This window comes from Mauremys mutica, chromosome 3 (assembly GCF_020497125.1).
Source record: "Mauremys mutica isolate MM-2020 ecotype Southern chromosome 3, ASM2049712v1, whole genome shotgun sequence".
Lineage (NCBI taxonomy): Eukaryota > Metazoa > Chordata > Testudines > Geoemydidae > Mauremys > Mauremys mutica.
Window position 1 is genome coordinate 176,685,666 of NC_059074.1, and position 25,672 is coordinate 176,711,337.

General features: G+C 43.4%; 1 protein-coding gene across 1 annotated transcript in view; it reads left to right on the forward strand.

The window, feature by feature from the left end:
- Positions 1-25,672, forward strand: part of TTC7A (tetratricopeptide repeat domain 7A) — a 267,779-nt gene continuing 242,107 nt past the window's right edge. The window contains exons 1-3 of the mRNA XM_045011489.1: positions 1-190; positions 6,788-6,951; positions 8,563-8,731. Of these exons, the coding sequence (XP_044867424.1) occupies positions 31-190; positions 6,788-6,951; positions 8,563-8,731 (493 nt within the window). The 5' untranslated portion in view covers positions 1-30. The remainder of the gene's footprint in view (positions 191-6,787; positions 6,952-8,562; positions 8,732-25,672) is intronic.

Genomic DNA, 25,672 nt, shown 5'->3' on the forward strand with positions numbered 1-25,672 from the left:
TCTTGTTGTACCGGAGACACCCAGGCGAAAATGGCTGCGAAGGGCTCCCATTCTTACCTGAAGCTGGAGGGGGAGATCGAGAGGTGCCGGGCGGAGTGTCAGTGGGACAGGCTGCCCGAGCTGGGGAGGCAGCTGCTGCCGCCAGCGGCCAGCCCCCCGCGGAAAGGGGCCGCGGACGCGCAGGACTCCGGTGAGTGAGGCTGAGCGGGATCCCCGCCTGGCCCCAAGCTGCCCGTGCACGGGGAATCTCGCCGGCCGGCCGGGGCAGCCCTGGAGCCAGGGGCGCTGCTAATCCCTGCCGAGCCCAGCCGCCCGAGCAGGCGTGCAGTGCACAGCGGTGAAGCCAGCCTTCCCTAGCTCTTTGAACGCTGCATTGCTCCTGTGTAAACGCTCGCCAGCCCCCAGCACTGACTGTCCTTTCCGCAGCCACTGAAACGTGCCCGATCCCTGTGGGGCTCACCACCAGCGTGCTGATAGCGATGGGGTTTGTGGGATTTTCTCCCACGTTAGCTTGTGTGGAGTTTGTCTCCTGTTTGCAGAATGTGATCTAAGGGAATCTCTAGGGGTAGCCAGACTGCAAAAATGTATCTTGTGTCTGTAACCACCCTTTTTTGTCAGGAACCCCCACCTCTCCAGCGTATTTAGCTGGTTTGATCAAGAAATGGGTAAATTGGGAATTGGAGAGTAGCTCATTTGCAGCTTTGGCTGAGTCAAGATATGTCCCTTGCAAGCGGAGAAGTGGAGATCCACTTAGTTTTAAAAACTAGAGCAAAAACATATATATTGCTGTAGTGCCTTAAAGCCACAACCAAGTTGGGCCTTGTTGTACTAGGTGCTGTACTAACATATAATAAATGAAGTTTCTGCTCCAAAGAGGTTGAATAGGGGTGGTTTGAGCAGCTGGCCTGATCTCTTCTGAAGTGTTTACTCTTCCTATAGAAGGAAATGCTAGAGCAGGGGTGGGCAAACTTTTTGGCCTCAGGGCCACATTGGGGTTGCAAAACTGTCTGGAGGATCAGGTACGGAAGGCTGTGCCTCCCCAAACACCCTGGTCCCCGCTCCCTATCTGCCCCCTCCCACTTCTCGCCCCCCTCGGAATCCCTGACCCACTCAACTCCCCCCCCCCTTGTTCCCTAACCACCTCCTGGGACCCCACCTCCTATCCAACCCCCCGTTCTCCATTCCCTGACTGCCTCCCCCCCAACCTCCGCCCCATCCAACCGCTCCCTGTCTCCTGACTGCCTCCCGGAACCCCCTGCTCCTTATCCAATCCCCACTCCCTTACTATGCCACTCAGCAGCAGGAGCTCGCAGCCATGCTGCCAGGGCCGGGGCAACCTATTAGGCGACCTAGGTCTAGGGCGTTGGGATTTGGGGGGCGGCATTTTCTTCGGCAGTGACTGCGGCGGCCGGATCTTTGGCTGCCCCGGTCACCGCTGGCATTTAGGCAGAGGGAGCTGGGGCAGGGGGGCGCGGGGAGGGCCGTCTGCAGCAAGTAAGGCGGGGGGCAGCACGCAGGGGAACTCCCCGCCCCAGCTCACCCCTGCCCTGGCTCCTCCCTGAGCACACCATGGCCGCTTCACTTCTCCCGCCTCCCAGGCTTGTGGCACCTAAGCTGATTGGCGCTGCAAGCCTGGGAGGCGGGAGAAGTGAAGCGGCGACAGCGTGCTCGGGGTGGAGGTGGAGCAGGGGTGAGCTGGGGTGCGGGAGGGGGTGCCTCAGGGCAGAGCTGCTGCATGGGGGGCGCCTCAGGGCAGAGAGAGGGAGCTGCCATGGGGGGGGGTGCCTCAGGGCGGGGGCTCGGGGATGGGGGAGGGCGCAAGGAAGAAGTTTCGCCTAGGGCGCGAAATATCTTTGCACCGGCCCCGCACGCTGCCCAGCAGGAGTGGCGGACCAGAGCGCTGGCAGCGTGGCAATCTGAGGCTGTGGGGGAAAGGGGAGAGCATGGGAGAGACCGGGGGCTGGCCTTCCCGGCCAGGAGCTCTGGGGCCGGGCAGGACAGTCCCGTGGGACGGATGTGGCCCGCGGACCATAGTTTGCCCACCTCTGTGCTAGAGGATGTGCTAAGGATCTCACTCTTGAGCAGGGCAGACTGTCTGAAAAAGTGGAAAGAGGAAAAATACTCCCAGAAGAGTGGGTGACTGTGTATGTAGTCATGCAATTACAATGATTCACACGTCTTTGTAATGCTGGTCCTGGTACTTGACAACAGGAGGAGCACAGAGACCCAAAATGTCTGCAAGAAAGAGACTAGTCTGCAATCTTAAGGGAAATAATAATTAAAAAAAAAGTAAACAAAACTCATGGCAAAATTCAGCCCTCATTTATTCCTGTGGCCCACTGATGGAATTAGTGGGCTTTCAGTGGTATAGCTCAGGGCAGAAATTGGTTTTATGGTTCTAACTCAGCAAGCATATACCTTGTAAATTACAGATTTGCCCCCTTCTTTTTTCATGCTGCATATCTAAGTGGGGCGGAGACTAGTGACAGCTAGGATGATTCATTTTGTTTGAACACACATCCTGTTAAGATTTGCTCACTCAGAACCTTAGAGAATATCCAGAATGAACTCATTTGCAAACTGCTCTCTAGCATTTGGAAAGATTGTGTGGCTATGTTTATCTTGGCCACACTTTAGACCAGGGGTTCTCGCAACAAAGTTTTTAGTGGCCGCACTTACACTTTTTTCTAAAATTATTAAGTTTTTTCCTAAAGTTAATAAAGTAATACGTATATATATATATATATATATATATATATATAATTGTAATTTATTTATGTAAGGTTTGGGTTTTTTTTTTTTTTGCAGACTCAATAATAAATATCATGCACAGTTATCTGTATTCTTTACTGGACCTAACAGAAAGGGGAGCTCCATCCGCTGCCTATGCGCCTGCCTCTCACCTCCTAACCCCCTCACCCGCCGCTCGCCTCCTGTATCTCTCCTCACCCCCTGCCCGCCGCTTGCCTCCTCACTCTCCAGCCAGAGACACCCCTCTGCCCGCCGCGAGAACTCCCCGCTCGCTGGTGGCTCACCGCTCACCTCCTCACTCTCCCGCTCACAGCCAGACCCCCCTGCCCACCTCCTTCATCCTGCTGCTGGCTCGCCACACCTCCTGCCGCCTCACCCCACCCCCCGTGTGTGTGTGTGTTTGCAAGTTCGGGGCCAAAGTGATTTTTATGCTCATTGTTCTTTGATACCAACCTTGTAAGAGTTAAGGCAAAATCTATATATCTGAGATCTCTTCCTCGATCCTCAGCCTGCTAGTTATCTGGGCTCAACTACTACCTGCCATCTATTCTTAAATAGATAGTTGATCTGGTCTCTGTTGTGACGGGGTCTAAACTGTGGAGGACTCGACCCCTGAAATCCATCTCATTCCACCACATCTGAAAAAAAATCTATGAAAGTGTGACCACTGTGGACGTTGTATTTTTCTCCCTCTTTTCCGGAGCCTCTTAGATAATTTTATTTCTTATGTTTGTAAAGGATGCGCTCTTATTTAAATGTGCCATGTGTTGTTACGATGTACTGATGCCCTCCACCCCAACCAAAGCATTCAAGGTAGTGTAAGTTATAAATAGCCAATATATTTTTATTATCTATTTTCTACCAATGTTTTCATCCCATTGGCAGCATACACTGCTTTGTTATAAAATTGTTCATGGGTGGAGTGCTGGGCTACCTTATTAACACCATAATAGACAAAGATTTTGGAATTTGTAAAGATAAGTAAATGATATAGACTCTCTTGCTAAAAATTACTTTTAAGAAACAAAATGAAAAGGACCTGATCCTGTGACTTAATTCATGTGGGTGTACTGGTACCACTGTTGAAGTTGATGGGACTATTTGTGTGAGTAAAGTTGTTCGCATGCAAAAGTGTTTGCAGGATGGGGCCATAGAGTTCTTCAAAGGCAGTGCCTTTTTGAGCAGGGAAATTGTTTGATGTATTTGGGCTTGTTTTCACAGCTGCAACTTTTTACAAATATATTTTGTTTGGATGTAGAATTAGTAAGACTACAGGCTCCAGCCCCGCAGTTCAATCTGTGGTGCGGACCTTCGTGCCTATGTGGAGCTGCACTAATTTCACTGGGGCTTTTGCACAGGCACAAGGGTTCACCATGCGGCTCTGATTGCAGGTGTCAGGGCCAGAATCAGTGGTAAGATGTTTTTTAATGTATTATTTTTTACTTAAAGGGATAATGTCAAGTTTGATCAGTTTAAAAACTGTCTCCTGCCAAGTCATTGTCACTTGGTAGTTATGAAAGAGAAAATCTCTAGTTTCATTTCTCTGACTAAAGAATGAATAGGTGCCAGAGGTACAGCACTTTTCAATGGTCATATGGTAACAAGGGAGTGTCCCTGAAGTGTGAAAAAGGTTCTGTAAAGAAAAAAATTCTAATATCATGCCTCTGTAGTGTTTTTATAAACTACAGTGTCAGGATGGAATTTTTGTAAAATACTGTGGCAGTTTTTGCTTACAAGTACCGTGTGCATGTGTATATATAATTTTATTTACTGTGTACTTTTTTGTTTGTTTATATATTTCTGTGGTTTTATAAAGTGAAGTAGTGACTTCACTGAATGTAAAATGATAACATGTAGTGATGTGAAGTCTTATTACACAGCAGGGCAAAATATAATCTGTGAGGATGCTAAGTCACTCTGATTATTAGGACCTGTTTATTAAAAATGTGAATGCAATTGCGACCCTAATATCTAAAAGTATTTACTGTGATTGTTCAAACAAATTAGGTAATTGTGCGTGCACAAATGGGCAGTTGTTGATAACCTGGAGGGTAGGGATAGGATACAGAGGGACCTAGACAAATTAGAGGATTGGGCCAAAAGAAATATGATGAGGTTCAACAAGGACAAGTGCAGAGTCCTGCACTTAGGACGGAAGAATCCCATGCACTGTTACAGACTAGGGACCGAATGGCTGGGCAGCAGTTCTGCAGAAAAGGACCTAGGGGTTACGGTGGACGAAAAGCTGAATATGAGTCAACAGTGTGCCCTTGTTGCCAAGAAGGCTAATGGCATTTTGGGTTGTATAAGTAGGGGCATTTCCAGCAGATCGAGGGATGTGATCATTCCCCTCTACTCAGCACTGGTGAGGCCTCATTTGGAGTACTGTGTCCAGTTTTGGGCCCCACACTACAAGAAGGATGTGGAGAAATTGGAGAGAGTCCAGCGGAGGGCAACAAAAATGATTAGGGGGCTGGAGCACATGACTTATGAGGAGAGGCTGAGGGAACTGGGATTGTTTAGTCTGCAGAAGAGAAGAATGAGGGGGGATTTGATAGCTGCTTTCAACTACCTGAAAGGGGGTTCCAAAGAGGATGGATCTAGACTGTTGTCAGTGGTAGAAGATGACAGAACAAGGAGTAATGGTCTCAAGTTGCAGAGGGGGAGGTTTAGGTTGGACATTAGGAAAAACTTTTTCACTAGTAGGGTGGTGAAGAACTGGAATGGGTTACCTAGGGAGGTAGTGGAATCTCCTTCCTTAGAGGTTTTTAAGGTCAGGCTTGACAAAGCCCTGGCTGGGATGATTTAGTTGGGTTTGGTCCTGCTTTGAGCAGGGGGTTGGACTAGATGACCTCCTGAGGTCCCTTCCAACCCTGAGATTCTATGATTCTATGATTTGCAGATGCAGTAAATGCATTCACAAATTAAGAAAGCAACTGAATGTGCTTTGTAAAAAAACAAAACAAAACACCCAAGACATCTCGGCGTTAATGCCAGATTGCTTTCTAACTATGTTTCTGTGTAGCAAAAATATCATATCTGTAATACTATTAATGTTTAAGAATTGTCTTGTAAATATTAATTAACAATAAAAAAAATTGTTCCTGCTTTCTCTGTGCATTGAAAATTCCCTAGATTTGGAATTTTAAGTGCACGTGCAATTGCAGGCTTGGACCTTTGATTTATATGTGAACAATCTAAAGGCTTGACCCTTAAATATTAAAGTGTTCTTACTAACATTAACGTTTACTTCTGAGTAATCTCAGTGATTTCTTTATTCTGCAAACACTGTGGCATGTGAGACACTTGACGCATATGAACAGTCACGCTGAATGAAGCTACTAAGACTATTTGTAAATTATTCATGTGTGTAACTGTTCATAGGATGGGCTCTTACACATGGTAATAAGAGTTATGCTTGCCCTAATTATTTTGTAGAATCAAGCTCCAAACTTGCCTTTAGTTTAACTGTGGGATTTGGTGGGATTTTTTGTTTTTGTCTGTTTTTTTATTTTATGTTTACAATTTTTTTTATTTATTTTATTTTTTTACATATCTGAAACTTGGCATACAGATCTCAACCAATTTTCTACAGCCAGGGTCCTGATTTAGCAAAGCACTTACACATATAATACATGCTTGTACATATGTAAAGTTAAGCATGTATTTAGATGTTATGCTGAATTTTGGCCTAAATTATTAGCCCTTGAAAACAGGGGTTCACAGTGGAAATTTTGAACAGCTGAATTAGTGATGGCAATATAGCGATGTCTGCTACCCAAGTAAATGCCCACACTTATAACGATATCTTCAGAATTTTTTTTGGCCTTTTTTCCATCCCTTCTTTTTTTGGTAGGAAACTAACATTTCCAATAAGCAGAAGAATATATCGTCTTCTTGTACTTATATTTGAACTACTTAGATAAGGGGGAATATTATACAGTTGGACAAGATTCTCTGTTTGTTTTTCTATCCTAAAATAGATGAGAATACAGCACTATGTGACTTCTCTTATTCCTTCATCTGTCTCTTTCAGTGGACTATGGGAATCTGCTGCTCGCAGAGGCCCTTCTGGAGCAGTGTTTAAAGGAAAACCTTGCCAAAATAAAGGACTCCATTCCATTAATGGAAAAGAATGAGCCAAAAATGAGTGAAGCCAAAAAGTATTTGACCGGTATTCTAAACAGAGGAAAATTACTAGTAAGTACTCTCAGTAGATGCAAATTGTTATCTTGTTGATGCTACTGTGGTATAGTTTTTAGACAGAAATACAAAACATCTGCATCATTTATCTGTGGCCACCTGTTCTGTGCTCCTTAACAATGTCATTAATGTACCATTCATTATCTCTTTGTGGTATCTTCAGTTGGAAGAATCCCATTTTAGGAGTACTAAAGTAAATGATATGGTCATTTACTTATACACATAAATTTTTTTCTGGCAATCATTTGAAATGAGTTGGCTGAAAGGGTAGGAATTTGCTACATTATTGGACACATCATGCTTATATAACTTGCTTTGAAGGATTGAAAATAACACTAGTCTGAAATCCTGGACTTGCTACAGTCTATTTAAGGGCCTGATCTTGTGAATGTTGCAGAAGGCTCTCATTTTGCATTTATTTCAATGTATTTTTAGGTACTTGGGCAAAGATTTTCAAAAGCGACTGGTGCTTTCCCTCTTATTAGTTATTTAGGTTTCACTGCCTTGGTACGTGCAACGTCATCATCCTGTTAGTTCTCTGTTCATCCACAGAACCTTTCTGAGGAAAATGGGGAGACAAGACTTAAATTTCAATGTTAAAACCCAAGAAGTTAAAAACAAAACAAAGAAACAAAACCTTCAGACCTTCTGGGCCTTGTTTATACATCAGAGGCACAATGGAAATCACAAACCAATTACTGTTCTTTTGCAGGGCACTTAAATTTCCAATAGGCCACATAAACTGACTGTGTATTAGACTTGCCTGTCCTTATTGTTAGTATGTGCACACTGTAGTGGGGTACAGAGGGGCCCTGCATTCACTGTGGTCCAGAGCTGCTTGGGGAGTGAGGAGCATAAACAAATTAGCTCCTCACATTCCCCCATCAGGCATGCATATCCCTGGCCCTGTCTGCCCAGGGGGGCTGCAGGAGGCAGAGTTACTGTGACTCTGGGGCTGCACTGTTTCCTGTGTCATGCCAGCTGGGGTACGGAAAGAAGGCTGGAAATGGGTTTCTGTTCTTTAATTTGAAAAGAGGAAACCTCATTTGGGACTCATTAGGAGTCACGGGGGTATCCCTGTAGTGGGCTTGCCACAGGGCAGGTGGAGCAGTGCCCCACTAGGAAAAATAGAAACAAATCCTGTGTAAAATCAGTGACACTGTCCCAGTTTTATATGCCGTCCACAACTGCTAGTGCAATAGAATAGCTCTACCAGATCCATGTGAGGGTATCAACTCTGGTGCCCCCGTGTTGTAGGTTCCAGAAAAGGGCTTCAGAGCAGTTTTTGATTTTTATTACTCACTGATCTCAGACTTAAAAGCATGAGCCTAAGACTGGAGTCTTTGTCTGCCAACTGTGTTCCACGCCTAGCTTTTGAGAGTTAACTACAGGGGAAGCCAGCAGTATTGAGACTAGAAATGTAATGCTGAAAGGGACCTCCAGAGGTCATCAGGGCCAGCCCCCTGTGCTGAGGCAGGACCAAGTATACCTAGACCATTCCTAACAGATTTTCTTGATTTTTTTGCTTATGTCTAACACAGTTTTCTCTGAGGTAATGCTGTTTTGCTCTCCACATATCTCACCACAGAAAAATCTTTATTTTTCCAGCCTAAATATATGACTGAAGCAGTGTTGATCCTTGGGAAGCTCCATTATGTGGAGGGATCCTACAGGGATGCAGTCAGCATGTATGCCAGAGCAAGAATTGATGACATCTCCATAGAAAATGAACCTTTGTACCATCTGCGCCTGGTGACTGAAGCATTTGTTATCAAAGGTAATAGGTTGTAAATGTATCTTAGAAGTAGTTACATATTTAGGCTAGGATTTTCAAAAGCGCTCAGCACTGGCCGCACTCTGCTCCCACTTAAGTCAGAGGGAGTCTTGCCACTCATTTTAGTGCAGTGGGTCTCAAACTTTTGTACTGGTGACCCCTTTCACATCGCAAGCCTCTGAGTGCGACCCCCCAATACATTAAACACACTGTTTAATATATTTAACTGCATTATAAATGCTGGAGGCAAGCAGGGTTTGGAGTGGAGGTTGACAGCTCGCAACCTCCCATGTAATGACCTTGTGACCCCCTGAGGGGTCCCGACCCCCAGTTTGAGAACCCCTATTTTAGTGGCAGCAGAGTTAAGATATGATGAACACTTTTTTTAAAATTCCAACAATAATGCCTATCTAGTTTAAAATATACATCTGCATAGATATTACAGAATCTTAGTCCATACATTGTAAACTTGACTGATTTACAAAAAGAAGTTAGGAAATATTAGAGTGAGTAAGGAATGTTGTAGTAATAGTGGCCCTGATTCAGCAATGCAATTAAAGTTTAAATTAAGTGCATGTTTGAGTGCTTTGCTGAATTGAGGGCCAATGGTTTTCTTTAGAAGGAAGGAAACGACATATACGCACAAACTTTGAGTGACCTACATAAAATAGTTAATACAACCTCGCCAAGTTTTAAAATGTGAACTGACATAATATGTGTTTTCAAGGTGGCTACCATATTGTTGCAATGCATGCCACATACTATCAGATCTCTTATATACAAACAGCAGTCTCTCCTTTTTTTTTTCTTTATTTTGTTTTAATTATCCAGATCTGTTTGAGAGACCTTATTGAAAACAGCACCTACCATTAGCAAAACTGCATGTAATTTCTGAAAGTGAAAAAAACTGTTGACTGATGAAAACAAACAAGCCTTGTAATCTTCTCCTTTAGTTGCTTTCAGTTCTTTTATAAATGTTGCTAAAATATTGCTATCTATCTACTGCTTTCTACTCTTTTCAGCATTTCCGCCAGCTTGTTAGGTGAATGAGAACTCTGTGATGATCAGATATCCTCAACTGGTATGTAAAAAGAAAAAACAAACCAACCCAAACCCTGTTTGAATGTGCCGTTAGCACTGATAGTAATTTGGATGTGTTTCATGATCTCACACAGTCACAGCATTCTGCTTTTTAAAAACCTGTTTGTGTGCTTCTTTGCTGGCTTTGGATTTCTTTTCTGTGGGCATTGGATGAGTCTGCTGTGGTAGTGAGCTTTTACATATTGTAACTGATTTAATTTGTAATTTGCACTTATTCCTTTTGTTGAGAGAAGAGGGGAGGACTGGTGAAAGCTACTGATATGTGTATTAGTGTGTCCAAGAGCAACTAAAGGCCCAATCTAAAGCCCTTTGAACTCCATTAAGTCTTTCCATTGACTTCAATGGGCATTTGATCAGGCCTTATATTAGCTACGTAAGTTATTGTAATGTGTGCATATAAACATACCGAAAAGCATTGCTTCTTAGGGCCTGAGCCAGTGAGGTGGTGTATTCCCCATCCCCTGCTGATGCCACAGGAAGCTGAGGTAGGTTTCTGCCTTGCTGGATCAGGTCCTGTCTCTTGCTAATGTTCCATGTTTCGAAGTACGAAGATTCATGATGGTTTTTCCTTTTGGTTTGATGTGTGTGTAAAATTCAAGAAACATGTCACCTATGCTGGGTCATTTCCACTATTCTCATTTTCCCCTCTGATTTATGAGATTAGTCTAGAAGCGAGAAGCATGTAGGCCTCTCAGAATTCAGTTCTGTTTTTTCATCATAAATTTCGGACAGAAAAAAGAATCCTGCTTGAGACTTAGCCCAGCTAAATTTGTGGAGAAAACACAGCTTTCCCACTTCCTATTATTATTCTGATGATAAATGATTTGTATTACTAGTATTTTTGTACTTGCTCACAGAGCAATGAAGCCCTCTTATATTTATTTAGTAGTATGCATAAAATTATACAACAGTGAGTTTCTGCATGGACTCATTCTGCAGGGCAGAATAAGGAGAGTTGTCCTTTATTTAAAAACAAACAAACCTGTAGCTCCAAAAAGAAGTTTACTGGATATTTTTTCTTCCTTTTGCAAATCTCTGGACATAAACGGCCAGATCTTTAGTTGGTTATTAATTGGCTTAATTCCATTAACTTCAATGGAACTACTTCTCAACTGGTTTAAATTGGATCTGGTCCAAAGTAATTTTCAGTTAGCACTGACTGTAGGTCCTTGCTTATTGTGAAAACTGGTTTAGAAAACAATCCAAATCAGTCTGAACCCACAAAGTCTTCCTTTCAGAATAGAACCTACTCTTCTTCTTCTTTTCTTTTCTTTAAGGTTTGGATGAGGCATTAAATGTACAGTCAGTCACTTTCCCTCTGTACCCAGAACTTGTTACACAGTCAAGAAAACACCCTTTAATAACAATGTTTTAAAAGATGACTCTGCAGCACCACTGCTTTTATTGTTCAAGGCCAATTCTACACCAGCAGGGATTTTTCACCAAAAGTTTTGTCGATGATCAAAAAACGCTTAAAAGAAAATTGTTATTGCCTGTTCATGCTGTCTTCCTCTGTTGGCAGAACGCGTCCACACTTGGGGCAGTAGCATCGACAGCTAGAGCAAAACATTGCGGGTAGCTATCCCACAGTTCAGCTCTCCACCTTCTACCGCTGGATCTTGTGGAAAGGAAGAGTGGATCGCAGCGCATCATGGGTCAGGGCTCAATGTCCCATGATGCATTGCTTTCCATCCCAGGAGTCTGTGTTCTTCCATCTTCAGTTTGCGGCATTTTTCAACGTCCCTTGTTTTCTGCTTGCCCCACCAACGGTGACTGAAAGAATGGATCCCGCATCGCAGTCAAATGCTCCACTGGGTGTCAGTAACACATTGCGAATTGCTGTGCAGTTAATTGTAAAGTTCTGAACTCAGTGGGATTCACAGTTGTGTGACGTGCTGTCTGACATCGATAGGAGCAACATTAGATTCCTTTTGGCATTCACGGAGCAGCTGCACACAGTAGATTGCTGCTTTTGGACTCGGGAACCTAGCAACGAGTGGTGGGACAGCATCATTATGCAGGTCTGGGATGACGAGCAGTGGCTGCAGAACTTTTGGATGAGAAAAGCCCCCTTCCTGGAACCGGGTGCTGAGCTTGCCTGTGGTGCAGGGATGCCCAAATGAGAGCTACCCTTTCGGTGGAGAAGGGCATGGCAATCGCAGTGTGGAAGCTGGTGACTCCAAACTGCTACTGGCTGGTCACAAATCAGTTTGGCATTGGGAAGTCGACTGTTGGGGCTGCATTAACACAAGGGTGTAGGGCCATTAATAGCATCCTGGTAATATATGTGAAATAGCCGATGGCTTTGCAGAAATGGGTTTCCCTAACTGTGGAGGGTCGACAGATGGCACATATGTTCCAATTTTGGCACCGGACTACCTTGTGACGGAGTACATCAATAGGAAGGAGTACTTCTCCATGGTGTTGCAGGCGCTTGTGGACCACTGCAGGCGTTTCACTGACATCAGTGTGGGGTGGTCTGAAAAGGTGATGACACATGTATACTTAGGAACACTAGTCTGTACAGAATGCTGCAAGCGTGGGCTTTCTTTCCAGACCAGAAGATTACAGTAGGGGATGTTGAAATGCACATAGTGATCCTGGAAGACCTGGCACACCCCTTAATGCCATGGCTCATGAAGCCGTACATGGGAAACCTAGATAGCACTAAGGAGGGTTCAACAGTAGGTTGAATAGGTGCAGGATACCCTTGCAATGCGCGTTTGGTAGATGAAAGGCGTGCTCGTGATGCCTTTACGGCAGGTTAGACCTTAATGAGGATAATATTCCTATGGTTGTTGCTGTATGTTGCACGTTGCCCAATATTTGTGAAGACAAGGGTGAAAAGTTTGCTCGGGTGGACTGCTGAGGCAGAACACCTGGCTGCGGCTTTTGAGCAGCCAGATACCAGGGCTATGAGAGGACACAGCGGGGAGCAATTCAAATCTGGGAAGCTTTCAGGCAACACTTTGAAGATGAGAATCAGTAATGTATGTTTCTATGCTCTGGACTACAATGCTTAATGAAATTGAGTTTTGCTAGGGAGCACTTGTGATTTTTGTGGCCTGGGATTCAGTGTAAGCAAATGATTTAACTGCTTGCTTGTTTTTGCTGCCATGTGCTATCACAGTTTGCTGGAATCAAATAAAGTTCTGATCATTCAAAAAACTTTGCTTTTATTGCACAAAAAACTACAACGCCGCCCCCCCCCCCAAAATTGCTAGTGGGAGAGGAGGTACCGGGGAGGGCTAACTTTCAGAACTGTGCGCAAGTCCAGCTCTCATTTGAAAAGGTGTCTGTGGGGGTGGAGTGAACGGGAAAGCGAGAAGTCCCAGACAGGGGAAAGCAATTTGTGGATGGTGTTTGGGGAAAGCATGGGAAAGAGTTCTGAATATGCTGAAGGGAAGAGCAGGCAGACATCTGTTTACTCTGGAGGGTTATGAGGGATTGTAGCATGTCAGTTTGCTTCTCCATAGCTTTAATCATCCTCTCCGTTGCCCCCAGAGACCAATCAACACCTGCACAATCATCAGGTTTTCCCCAGGGTCAATCTATAAGTATGTGGTCACAGGGTTTGATAATCCCTACTAAAAAAATCACCTCCGATCCTGACCCCTCTCCAGTCACTCTTCAACTCCTCTCAACCCCCTATAGGCCAATGAGAAGACATGTTCCTTGTGGTGTGTCTGGTAGGTTAATTGTTGTTGTGATCCAGGAGGAAGCAAGTTCCAAAGGCTTTTGGCTCTGAGGACAAACCACCCCTTCCCATTTCTGGTGTGGCTAGGTGACTGCACGTTGGGGGACTCTACCTGTGGTGTCTTCCTGACTTTTCAGCTATGGCAGTATGCCACAAAAAGAGTCCTTATAGTCCGAGGCCATTTAGGTGTTTATAGATTAAAATCAGCACTTTAAAATCTACCCAGAAACCTATAATCAGCCAGGGGAGGTCCTAGACCACTGGTTAAATATGTCCATGAAAAGAAACTTCATTTACTAAGCAGGCTGCTGAATTGTGCACATCATTTTCCAGATGGAATGAATACATAGCCCCATAGAGAGTGTACAGGCAAGTCACAACTTAGGCGCATTTAACATGCACGAATTAAGCTTTGCGCAGTCGGCAAAAACAGGGGAAAAAAAGAAAAATAACAATATAAAAACTGCATCTGTAGTGCGGGTGATTCCGCCCGCCATTCAACTCAATGAGTGTTTCACTATACGCGGTTTTCGCTTTACACGCTAACCGCAGAACGGAACCCCCACATAAGATGAGACTTGCCTGTATTGCAGTATCTAATCTGGCGTTGACAAAGGCATGGATGATAATTACATCCTGAAGAAATGGTTGCAGTCTATTGCCCATGCAGGGAGTTGATAAAAAGCTGACCTGGCCGTTGCTGTCACCTGCTCCTCTGACAACAATTGGGAGTCTGAGCAGATAAGAATGTCCATTACAAGGTTCAAGAAGAGCAATAACAGTGAAAATAACTAATCATGCCTGTTAGAAAAAGGGTGGCCAAGTGGGTCAAGCATGCAAGAGTGGGAGCCAGTGGTCCTGATTAACTCTGCAGCCTCGGGCAAGTCACTTTATCTCTTAGCTACATCTCTCCTTTTAGGAGAAATAACTTCAGGGGGTTGTTTGAAGCTTTAAACTCCACTCACCTCCTCACCTTTGAGACCATCAGATAAAAAGTACCATAGGATTCTAAAAGACTGTTGGTCCAGAAATAACAACAGATGAAACTCTTGTGAACTCCTCCGGAAAAAGAATCTTATGCTTTCAAAATGTGCCAGTAAGCTTTATGAATGACCCAAATAACCAGTGCTTTGAGAGTGTTTTGGTGGAGAACCTCTGCTTGAATAAGCTGCTTCTTTGTTTGCAGAAGAGGCATGCTAAATATGAATGGATGTTGCAGTGAATGTTCATAAGTTATGGACACCAAATGTGTCTCTTTTTCCATTCTGTTCCATTCAGTGCCAAAAACACTGTACTCAGCTGCTTGGAAAAGGAATGTCAAGATTGATGACAAACATTGCTTAGAGCAGGGGTCAGCAACCTTTCAGAAGTGGTGTGCCAAGTCTTCATTTATTTGCTGTAAGGTTTCGCATGCCAGTAATACATTTTACATTTACAGGGGCCGGTGGATGGAACCCCAGACTGGCAGCGGGCTTAGTGAGGCAGGCGGCTGGGACCCCAGGCTAGCAGCGGGCTGAGCTGCTCAACCCTCTGCCGGTCTGGGGTCCTAGCCACTGGCCCCGCTCAGCCCTCTGCCAGCCCAGGGTTCCGTCCATCCAGGCTGGCAGCGGGCTCAGTGGGGCCAGCAGCCGGGACCCCAGGCCGGCAGCAGCCTGCCACAGTAAATCAGCTCATCTGCCGCAGGTTGCCGACTTCTGGCTTAGAGTGTGTGGGTTATTTTTTGCCAGAATTCTGAACGATTTGTTCCAGACAGCACTAGAACCAATCTCAATCTTTGATTTATCTTGCTGAAGATCAGGCAGTTTATTTTCAGACACAGTATGATCTAGCAGATTAATTTTGGTGCTGAACTCCTAGGTTCTAATTTTAACTCTGAAGCTGAATCATTTTGAGACCTTTCTGTCAGTTTTCCCCATCTGTAAAATGTTGGTAATTCTAATGTTCCTCTAAAGAGGATTAGTTAGTTTTGTAGAGTTTTAATATAAAGTGCTAAATAGTATTCTGCTGACTTTTGTATATTTATGTATAAAGACTAATAAAAATTGACATAAAGAACAAGTCTCAAAAACACTCTTGTTTAATGTTCACTGATTTCCCCAAGCCAAGTTTATAAATTAGACTGCAGAGCGTACACTGGAAACACATTCTTCTAAGCAAAGACATTGTGTACCCAAATTTACTGGCACAGTGTGACATCTGCAGCTCTTTGCCCTAGATGTAGAGTCATAGTGTAACATGTTTCAGGAATGGGGAGCACAGTCTGCAAAACTGAAATTATTCCATCTTGATCAGCTGTGAGGTGCGGCCCATCACACTGAATTCCTTTTAATTCTGTTCAACACAGCCATTATGCCGAAACATCCAGGCTTCATGCTCTGTGCACTTCAGTGTTTCTTAGCGCCATCATTGGATTGATAGACAGTTCTGGCAGACCTTGGTTCCAGGGTTTTAGGAGTCGTGTTAATTGTGAGTTGATTGGTATGTGAAGGATAGGAATTAGTATGCTGCCATTTAACTTCATTTGCTGCATCCATAATCCCATTGTTTCCTATCTACCATGGCCACTGAAGCTTTGCCTTTTGGCCACCAGTGTGAGTGTGACAGGAGATGTTGGTACCAGTGTTAGTGAGTGGCTGGACAGAGCTTTTGTGTATGTGTGTATTTTCCAAGATGCTCAGGCTTTGAGGAGAACCACTGTGCTATTGACTAGTTAGCACAAAGAGAGGAAACTGAAATAAAATACCATTTTTGCTCACCCTCCTCCTTAGCTGGTGTCGCTTAGTATCTGGACCCACATGTCTAGGCAGTCTTTCTACTTTATAGTCCACGCGCACAGCTGGGATGGGTCGAGGTGTAGGTTGGATGGGCATCTACCTGGGGTACATTATTTGAGGGAGCTTCCATGAGTGAGAGTCCTGTAATTCCACTGCAGGAAGAATTTATCAGGTCAGATGATACTCTCTCATCCCCAGTACTTCAGAAACCTCTCCCTCTAGAGCATGCACTCCGCAGAAGCGGGATTATGTTAATTTCCTGCCTTAGCCCAGCAGGAAAGTGTGGGATTAGAGAGGGATCTAGGGAAGGAGAGAGTGATCCATAGAGGAGAGAAAGGAAATGGATGGAAGTCCTATTTTTAATCTGGAGGATGAGAAGGAACACCAGAAAAGGTGTGTAGTGAGCCACTAGCCATAAAGTCAGCCCTGTCCTCTGATATAAAATGAGAATTTGCTGGGTTGTGAGATTCCCTGTTTTCTTTAAACCCTGTCCTGAAGAAAATAGATTGTGTCTTTGCTAGGAAAAAGGTGTTGTTTTGGAGGGTGTTTTGAAATGAGAGAGCTGACTTCAGTCAGGTATTTTGTTGTAAAATCCATGTGGAGACAAGGCACCTGGTAATCTCAGTGTAATCAGATGAGGTAAACACTTTGGGGTGGAGAAGTCTAGTATTTACCTTGATCAGCTGCACTGAAATAAAACTACTCTGTGCCTTGTCCTCACTAGGATTTTACAATGAGATATCTCTCTCCTTGTGAGAACCACACATTTTTCCATGGTGAGGACAAACCCAGAAAGACAACAGCAAACTAGCTGGCACAGACTCCGGATGTGATTTCAGTATCATTTTATTTTTTAGATTGACCCGAACTAAAAATATCTGAAGTGCCCAAAGTTCACCTCCACCAGTGATAGCAGCGGGATGGGGTTTAGCATAGAGAGGGCTCAGTGGCTGCTGCGCTTTAAACAGTGTGTCCCCTGTGTGACATTACACCCCAAATGCTTTATGGAAATATGCTTATGATATGTATATGGCATAATTGATATATTTTATGCAAGATAGGTTAGGTTCACTCCCTCTGGGGCACCTGGCATTGACCACTGTCGGCAGACAGGATACTGGACTGGATGGACCTTTGGTTTGACCCAGTATGGTCGTTCTTATGTAAGATGGTTCTTTTAAGGTATTATTAGAAAGGTTATGATCTACTGAATGTTATTATCCAATTTGTATCCAAGTATCATTTCTGTATCTAAAGTTAGGAATATTGACTATGTAACAATTATAACTGTGTGTGTGTATTTGGGGAGACACCCACCAGACAACAGTTCATCAGCCTTGATGGGCCATTAGGAAGAAACAATAAGATCTGAAGATACTAATCTCTCTTCTTCCTGAGAGGCATCTTGGGACGTAGCTGTAACACTACTAGGTCAGGTGCTCCTGTCACCTGGTACTAAACACTATTTTGGACTTCTAGTAATTTTCCACTAAAAAGAGGGGGAGATCAAGACTGGGAAACAAAAGATTCCTGTCTTATATAAATTTTATTTAAGGCTGGAGAGTAAAGCAAACAGGACTCTTCTCCATTGCCTTCCTGCCCAAGAAGAAAGGCAGCTGAAAGTACCTGAAGAGACAAAGGAACTGAGCTGAGGGAAAGGCAAGGGCTGAGTCCAGACTAAGGGCTTGTCTACACTGGCACTTTACAGCGCTGCAACTTTCTCACTCGAGTGTGAAAAAACACCCCCCTGAGCGCTGCAAGTTTCAGCGTTGTAAAGTGGCAGTGTAGACAGTGCACCAGCGCTGGGATCTATTCCCTCATGGAGGTGGGTTTTTTTTATAGCTCTCCCAGTGCTGGTGCTGCGACTACACAGCCATGCTAAAGCGCTGCCACGGCAGCGCTTTAATGTTGCTAGTGAAGACACGCCCTAAGACAGGAGATGAGTTTGTAAAGAGAAATAACTGGAACTCTAAGCTACAGAAACTCTGCACTTGTCTGAAATAACATTTAGGTGAGAAATTATTTCTTGAAACCAGTCTCTTTAAGATCTTAAGCTTAGTTTGCGTGTTTTGTTTTATTTGCTTGGTAATCTGCTTTTTTCTGTTTGCTGTCTGTTATAATCACTTAAAATCTACCTTTTGTAGTTGATAAACTGGTTTTTGTTTATTATTAAATCCAGTTTGTGCAATTTATAACTGGGGGAGAGGGGCAAGAAGTTGTGCATATCTTCCTCCACATTGAGGGAGGGGGCGAATTTATGAGGTTATGTTGTATCGATTTCTCCACAGCGCAACATAATAATATTTTGGGTTTACTTTCCAGAGGGGAGCCTGCACTTTGAGTACTCGGAAATTTCCTAGCTGAGTCTTCTCATAGAGAACTATTTGCAGACTCTGTGTGATTCTACAGCTGGTGTGTCCTTACCTGTAGGTGTGTGCTGCCAGAGGCCAGAGAGCCTAATTCAGCAAAACAGGGAGAGGGAGCCCAGGCTACTAGAGCAGGCAGACTCAGTGAAATCCCAGTACATCAGGTGGCATCCCAGAACGGGAGGTCCAACCTGTCACACCCTACCTCTACCCAGAGGAGGTCTAAACATCCCTGTGCTTGTGCCCCATTGACTGCTAGTGCACAGTTTGCGCTAGAGCTCTCACTGTGGCTCCTCTGATAGAGCTGAATCAGTGACAGCAATGGTGGGAGACTTTTCTGGGGGGAAAAAACTATTCTTCTACAGCTTGTTTAGTGACTTTTCAGTCTGCTTGCTCTGGTTTAAGGACCTATTGATTTCTCTTCCACCGTTGTTTTTCTGTGGTAGAAAAACAAGGCCTTGTAATTCTATGCTATAGATTCTTGGACCACTTTCGTTGTCACAGTCTCCGAGTGTCTTCCACTAGCACCTGAAATGGCATGATTAACATCTGTTACATGAGGGTCATTTTCTCTTACCCTTTCCCCTTGGGTGAGAAATTGTGTGTGCTGTGTCAGAGGCCTATCCAAGTGGCGCCCATCTTGCCATTCATGACTGCTCTGAAGGGAGCTAGCTAGTGGATCATGTGTTTTAAACTTCTGGACTCTGAATGCAGTACAAGCACTGCCACTGTCTGAGGGCCTCTGAGCATACTCTCCAGGTGCAAATCTTCTATCTGTCACCCCCTCCTGAGAGTTGCCACCATGAGGCCCACTCTCCATCCCCTAGAACCAGTAATGAACCCTCATAGACCCTCCATAGTTTAAACATGCCATCTCCCAGACCTCCACATAAAGAGGTGAGCCTTCTGCTTTACCTCTTCAAGGGGCCATGGGGTAAGGTATAAATGCTAAACACAGAGCCAAACTTTGCACCTGACTTTAAACACTATTGTATTTTCTTTAGTAGCATGTGAAATGTGCAGATCTAGACAACAACAAAAAATTACCCACATTTCCCTGCCCCCATTTCTTCATCGCTCCAGAGCATTCTTTGGTCTGAGCTCAGAGTAGTCTGGGGCTGTCTACAGTCCTTCTGTTGCAGTACGTGGTTTGAGTTCTGAAACATGGAACCTTCTGCTCCCAGTTTGCCTAATCTAACCCTAGTGGGTCAATCCCTTTCCCTCTGCTGCCCAAAACTTCCTGCATGTGTCTCTCCAAGTCCCTCTAGTTTATATGTCCCACCACTAACAGCTCTGTCTCTTTATCCCACTTGGGAAATTTCCACTCTCTTCACTCCTTCTCCCTGCCCCCCCCCCCAGACAAGAGGAGGAAGTATCTTCTCTCAGCAAACCCATTGTCCCAAGGTGCTTCACCCCGAAGAGATGGTCATTGAGTTCTACTAAGCCAACATTGCTCCTAGTCTGGGAGGTACATACTTAAAGACTTGTTAGCAATGATGGATACACATAGTGAGAGGGACATTCATGATACAGCAATTTTCGTAGCAACAACTTCATAGTATTGACCAAAATTCATAAGTCATACTTGGGTTCCCCAAATAATCACACAACGGGTACTTTTTTTTTTTTAAATAATTATATACATGATGCTCTGTGTTTATATTAGAGGAGACCAGGTCAAAGAGGTGCTCCATGCACTTGTAGTGAAAGGTGGGAAGATTTGTGATGGTCTTTAGTTCCTGCAGGAGTTTGTTCCACAGTCTCTGATGGGCCCTCGAGAAAGCTCTGTCACCTGCACAGATGAGCTTTGTCATTGTAATAGAAAGTTCAACTGTTCCTGAGGAGCGGAATTGTTGACTTCAGACCTCATCCTGGAGGTTTAGAGTGGTAATTTGCCAGTAGGGGGAGGGTGTAATGTGAACTTGTATGTTTTTACTCCCTCTTGCCTCACTATTCTGAGCAGGAGGTAGAAATGGCTGAATCTTGTCTACATGACAGCCCCTATGCTGTTTTCTGGGTCCACATTAGATACTGCATGTATGCGCGATGTGTATGTGTTAATGGGTTGTGGTGGGTTTCTTTCAGCAGACTCTGGGATGCTGGTTTCTCAGTCTTTTCTCTAGCAGAGGAGAATGAGTGACAATTGGGCAGTCTAGTCCTTGTATGTGTGTGATGATGCTCATTTTTTATTTTGGGCTGCCACTCTGCATGATTTCACAGTGTCCACGAATCCATATGCTGGACTCCATTAAAAGATGCCTACTGCCCCCTCTGCATTTAAAAGGACATCAGCTTAGAAATCACACTTCTTTCTGATTTTTTTTAAACCTACTACCATTGCAAGTAACTCCTTAGATGAGTATAGCCAAGAGAGATCAGAGAAAAATAGTTATGAATTAGTTTAGCTTGTGCATTTGATAGTTCTCTTGTGAAAAGAACCGTGAGTTTCATGGCTTCCTCTACATATAGAGTCAGTTTCCTTTGTTTGTTCAAGACTTTCATTTAGCAATCAGCAGGTGAGAGACATTTAAAATTACTAGAAAAACATTTGATTGTAGAACTACAACCTTTGAAGAGGGACTGGAGGGTGAAATAGACTAGACAAGGTTCCTTTAACACAAAGTGGACAGTTGACAGAAAAGACATAACACAAAAGGGGACATTAGTTAATAGATACACAACAAAGTAAACCCCTATTACTACCTATTACTATAAAATCTGTGGCCATTTTTGCATATATGGGCCTTAATCTCTCTGAACTATAGTTTGCCCATCTGTGCCATAGGGCTAATATTTCCCTTCCTCAATGGTGTTGTTAGAGATGAAAGGTGCTATAGAAATGCATAATATTGTTCTGTATTAAACCGCTGTAAGGTAGTGAATACAAAATACCTATAGATGTATAGTAGGGCTGTCGATTATTTGCAGTTAACTCATGTGATTAACTAAAAAAAATTGTGATGTAAATAATTAATCGCGATTAATCGCACTGTTAAACAATAATAGTACCAATTGAAATTTATTAAATATTTTTGGATATTTTTCTACATTTTCAAATATATTGATTTCTATTACATTCTACAACATAGAATATTAAGTGTACAGTGCTCACTTTACATTATTTTTTATTATAAATATTTGCACTGTAAAATGATTAAATAGTATTTTTCAATTCACCTCATACAAGTACTGTAGTGCAATCTCTTTACTGTGAAAGTGTAACTTACAAATGTAGATTTTTTTGTTACGTAACTGCACTCAAAAACAAAACAATATAAAATTTTAGAGTCTACAAGTCCACTCAGTCCTACTTCTTGTTCAGCCAATCGTTAAGACAACAAGTTTGTATAGATTTACGGGAGATACTTCTGCCTGCTTCTTATTTACAGTGTCACCAGAAAGTGAGAACAGGCCTTCGCATGGCACTTTTGTAGCTGGCGTTGCTAGATATTTACATGTCAGATATGCTAAACATTCATATGCCCCTTCATGCTTCGGCCACCATTCCAGAGGACATGCTTCCATGCTGGTGATGCTCGTATAAAAAAAAATGCATTAATTAACTTTGTGTTTGGACTCCTTGAGGGAGAATTGTATATCTCCTGTTCTGTTTTACCTGCATTCTGCCATATATTTCATGTTATAGCAGTCTCGGATGATGACCCAGCACATGTTCGTTTTAAGAACACTTTCAAAGAAGAATTGACAAAACGCAAAGAAGATACCTGTGACAGGATGACCCCCCCCCCGCCTCTTGGGGTGCCACCTGATGTGCTGGGTCTCACTGAGCCCGCCCTTTCCACCAGCCTGGATAACCTCAACCCTAACCCTAACCCTGTCCTTGCTGTGCTAGGCTCTCAAGCCTTGTCCAGAACACATACAGCTAAGGCCACACCTGGTTGCAGATACAGACTGATATCAGCTCTGTGTGGGAGGACGTAGCTAGGGGAATGGCCAGCACTCACATGCACACCTCCTTTGGGGTATAATCCCAAAATAATATTGTCATGCGCTGTATAGAAAGACCTGCACAGTGCAAGCTCATAAAAATTCATCCCCTCCCTCAATGTGGAGGAGGATATGGATAGCTTTTTGCCCCCCACCCCCAGATATGAATTGCACAAACTGAGGTTTGTAATAAACAAAAAATAAGTTTATTAACTACAAAAGGTAAATTTCTAGTGATTATAAGGGATAGCAAACAGAACAAAGCAGATCACTGAGCAAATAAAACAAAACACGCAAACTAAACTTAATACGCTCAAGAAACAGGTTACAAAATGTAATTTTTCACCCTAATTGTTGTTTTAGGCAGGTTGCAGAGTTTCTGTAGCTTAGAGTCTTAGTGCTCTTCCTAATGGCACGTTGAGGCTGATTGCCTACTGTCTGGTGGGTGTTCCCCCAAATACACACAAAGTTGTAATTGTTACATAGTCAATATTTCTATCCTCAGATACAGAAATGATACATGCATACAAATTGGATAAACACATAAACACATTCAGTAGATCATAACCTTTCCAATGATACTTCACATGACCCATCTTGCATAAAACATATCTTAGTTATGTCATATTCATATCATAACAATATTTCTATGAAGAATATGGGGTGCAGTGTCACAGTACCAATGTGAGATTTCGAAAAAATAGCTACAGCATTCGACCCAAGGTTTAAGAATCTGAAATGCCTTCCAAAATCTGAGAGGGACAAGGTGTGGAGCAGGCTTTCCGAAGTTTTAAAAGAGCAATACTCAGATGCGGAAACTATAGAACCCAAACCACCAAAAAAGAAAATCAACCTTCTGCGGGTGGCATCTGACTCAGAGGATGAAAATGAACATAGAATCATAGAACTTAAGATCAGAAGGGACCATTATGATCATCTGGTCTGACCTCCCGCAAAATGCAGGCCACAAAAGCTGACCCACCCACTCTTGAAATAATTCTCTCCCTTGACTCAGCTGTTGCAGTCCCCAAATCCTGGTTTAAAGACTTCAAGTAGCAGATAATCCTCCAGCAAGCGACCCCTGCCCCATGCTGCGGAGGAAGGCGAAAAACCTCCAGGGCCACTGCCAATCTACCCTGGAGGAAAATTCCTTCCCGACCCCAAATATGGCTATCAGCTGAACCCCGAGCATGCGGGCAAGACTCTCCAGCCAGACACGCAGGAAAAAGACTTTCAATATCCCAACATTGACCCTCGGTACTAATTACCAGTGGCGGCACGTTATTGACCTATTGACTAAATAGTGTTATCCTATCAACTTATCAAGCTTAAACTTAAAGCCAGAGAGGTCCTTCGCCCTCACTGTTTCCCTCGGTAGGCTGTTCCAGAATTTCACTCCCCTGATGGTTAGAAACCTTCGTCTAATTGCAAGCCTAAACTTCCCGACTGCCAATTTATATCCATTTGTTCTCGGGTCCACATTAGTACTGAGCTGAAATAATTCCTCTCCCTCCCTGGTATTTATCCCTCTGATATATTTAAAGAGAGCAATCATATCTCCTCTCAACCTTCTTTTGGTTAAGGAAAACAAACCGAGCTCCTCAAGTCTCTTTTCATACGACAGGCTTTCCATTCCTCGGATCATTCTAGTGGACGTTCTTTGTACCCGTTCCAGTTTGAATTCATCCTTCTTAAACATGGGAGACCAAAACTGCACACAGTACTCCAAATGAGGTCTCACCAATGCCTTGTATAACGGGACTAGCACCTCCTTATCTCTACTAGAAATACCTCGCCTAATGCATCCCAAGACCGCATTAGCTTTTTTAATGGCCACATCACATTGCCGACTCATAGTCATCCTGCGATCAACCAGGACTCCGAGGTCCTTCTCCTCTTCCATTACTTCCAACTGGTGCATCCCCAGCTTATAACTAAAATTCCTGTTAGTCATCCCTAAATGCATAACCTTATACTTCTCACTATTGAATTTCATCCTATTACTAATACTCCAGTTTACAAGGTCATCCAAATCTCCCTGGAGGATATCCCGATCCTTCTCCGAATTGGCAATACCTCCCAACTTCGTGTCATCCGCAAACTTTATCAGCCCACTCCTACTTTTGGTTCCGAGGTCAGTGATAAATAGATTGAATAAGATCGGACCCAAAACCGAACCTTGAGGAACTCCACTGGTAACCTCCCTCCAACCCGACAGATCACCTTTCAATACGACCCGCTGCAGTCTCCCCTTTAACCAGTTCCTTATCCACCTCTGGATTTTCATTTCAATCCCCATCTTTTCCAATTTAACCAGTAATTCTTCATGCATCGGTCCCCTCTGTTTTGGATTGTTATCGAGCAGAACCTGTCATCAGCATGGTGTCCTCTGGAATGGTGGTTGAAGCACGAAGGGACATATGAATCTTTAGCGCATCTGGCACATAAATATCTTGTGACACCAGCTACAACAGTGCCATGCGAACACTTGTTCTCGCTTTCAAGTGATGTAAATAATAAGCGGGCAGTATTATCTCCTGCAAATTGTAACTAAACTTGTTTATCTGAGTGATTGGCTGAAGTAGGACTGAGTGGACTTGTAGGGCTCTAAAGTTTTACATTTTTATTTTTAATGCAGTTATTTTTTGTACATTATTCTACATTTGTAAGTTCAACTTTCATGATAAAGAGATTGCACTACAGTACTCGTATTAGGTGAATTGAAAAATACTATTTCTTTTGTTTTTTACAGTGCAAATATTTGTAATAATAAATAAATAGAAAGTGAGCACTGTACACTTTGTATTTTGTGTTGCAACTGAAATCAATATATTTTAAAATATAGAAAACATCCAAAATTATTTAAATAAATGGTATTCTATTATTGTTTAACAGCACAATTAATCACAATTCATTTTTTATCTCATTTTTTTAATTGCTTGACAGTCCTAACGTGTAGTATATTTTATTCTACCCATGTTTCCAAAAGTATTTGAAGCAAGCAAGCAAATAAACAAAACAAAAGTATGTATTATTTAGGAGATTTTTCACGGTCATC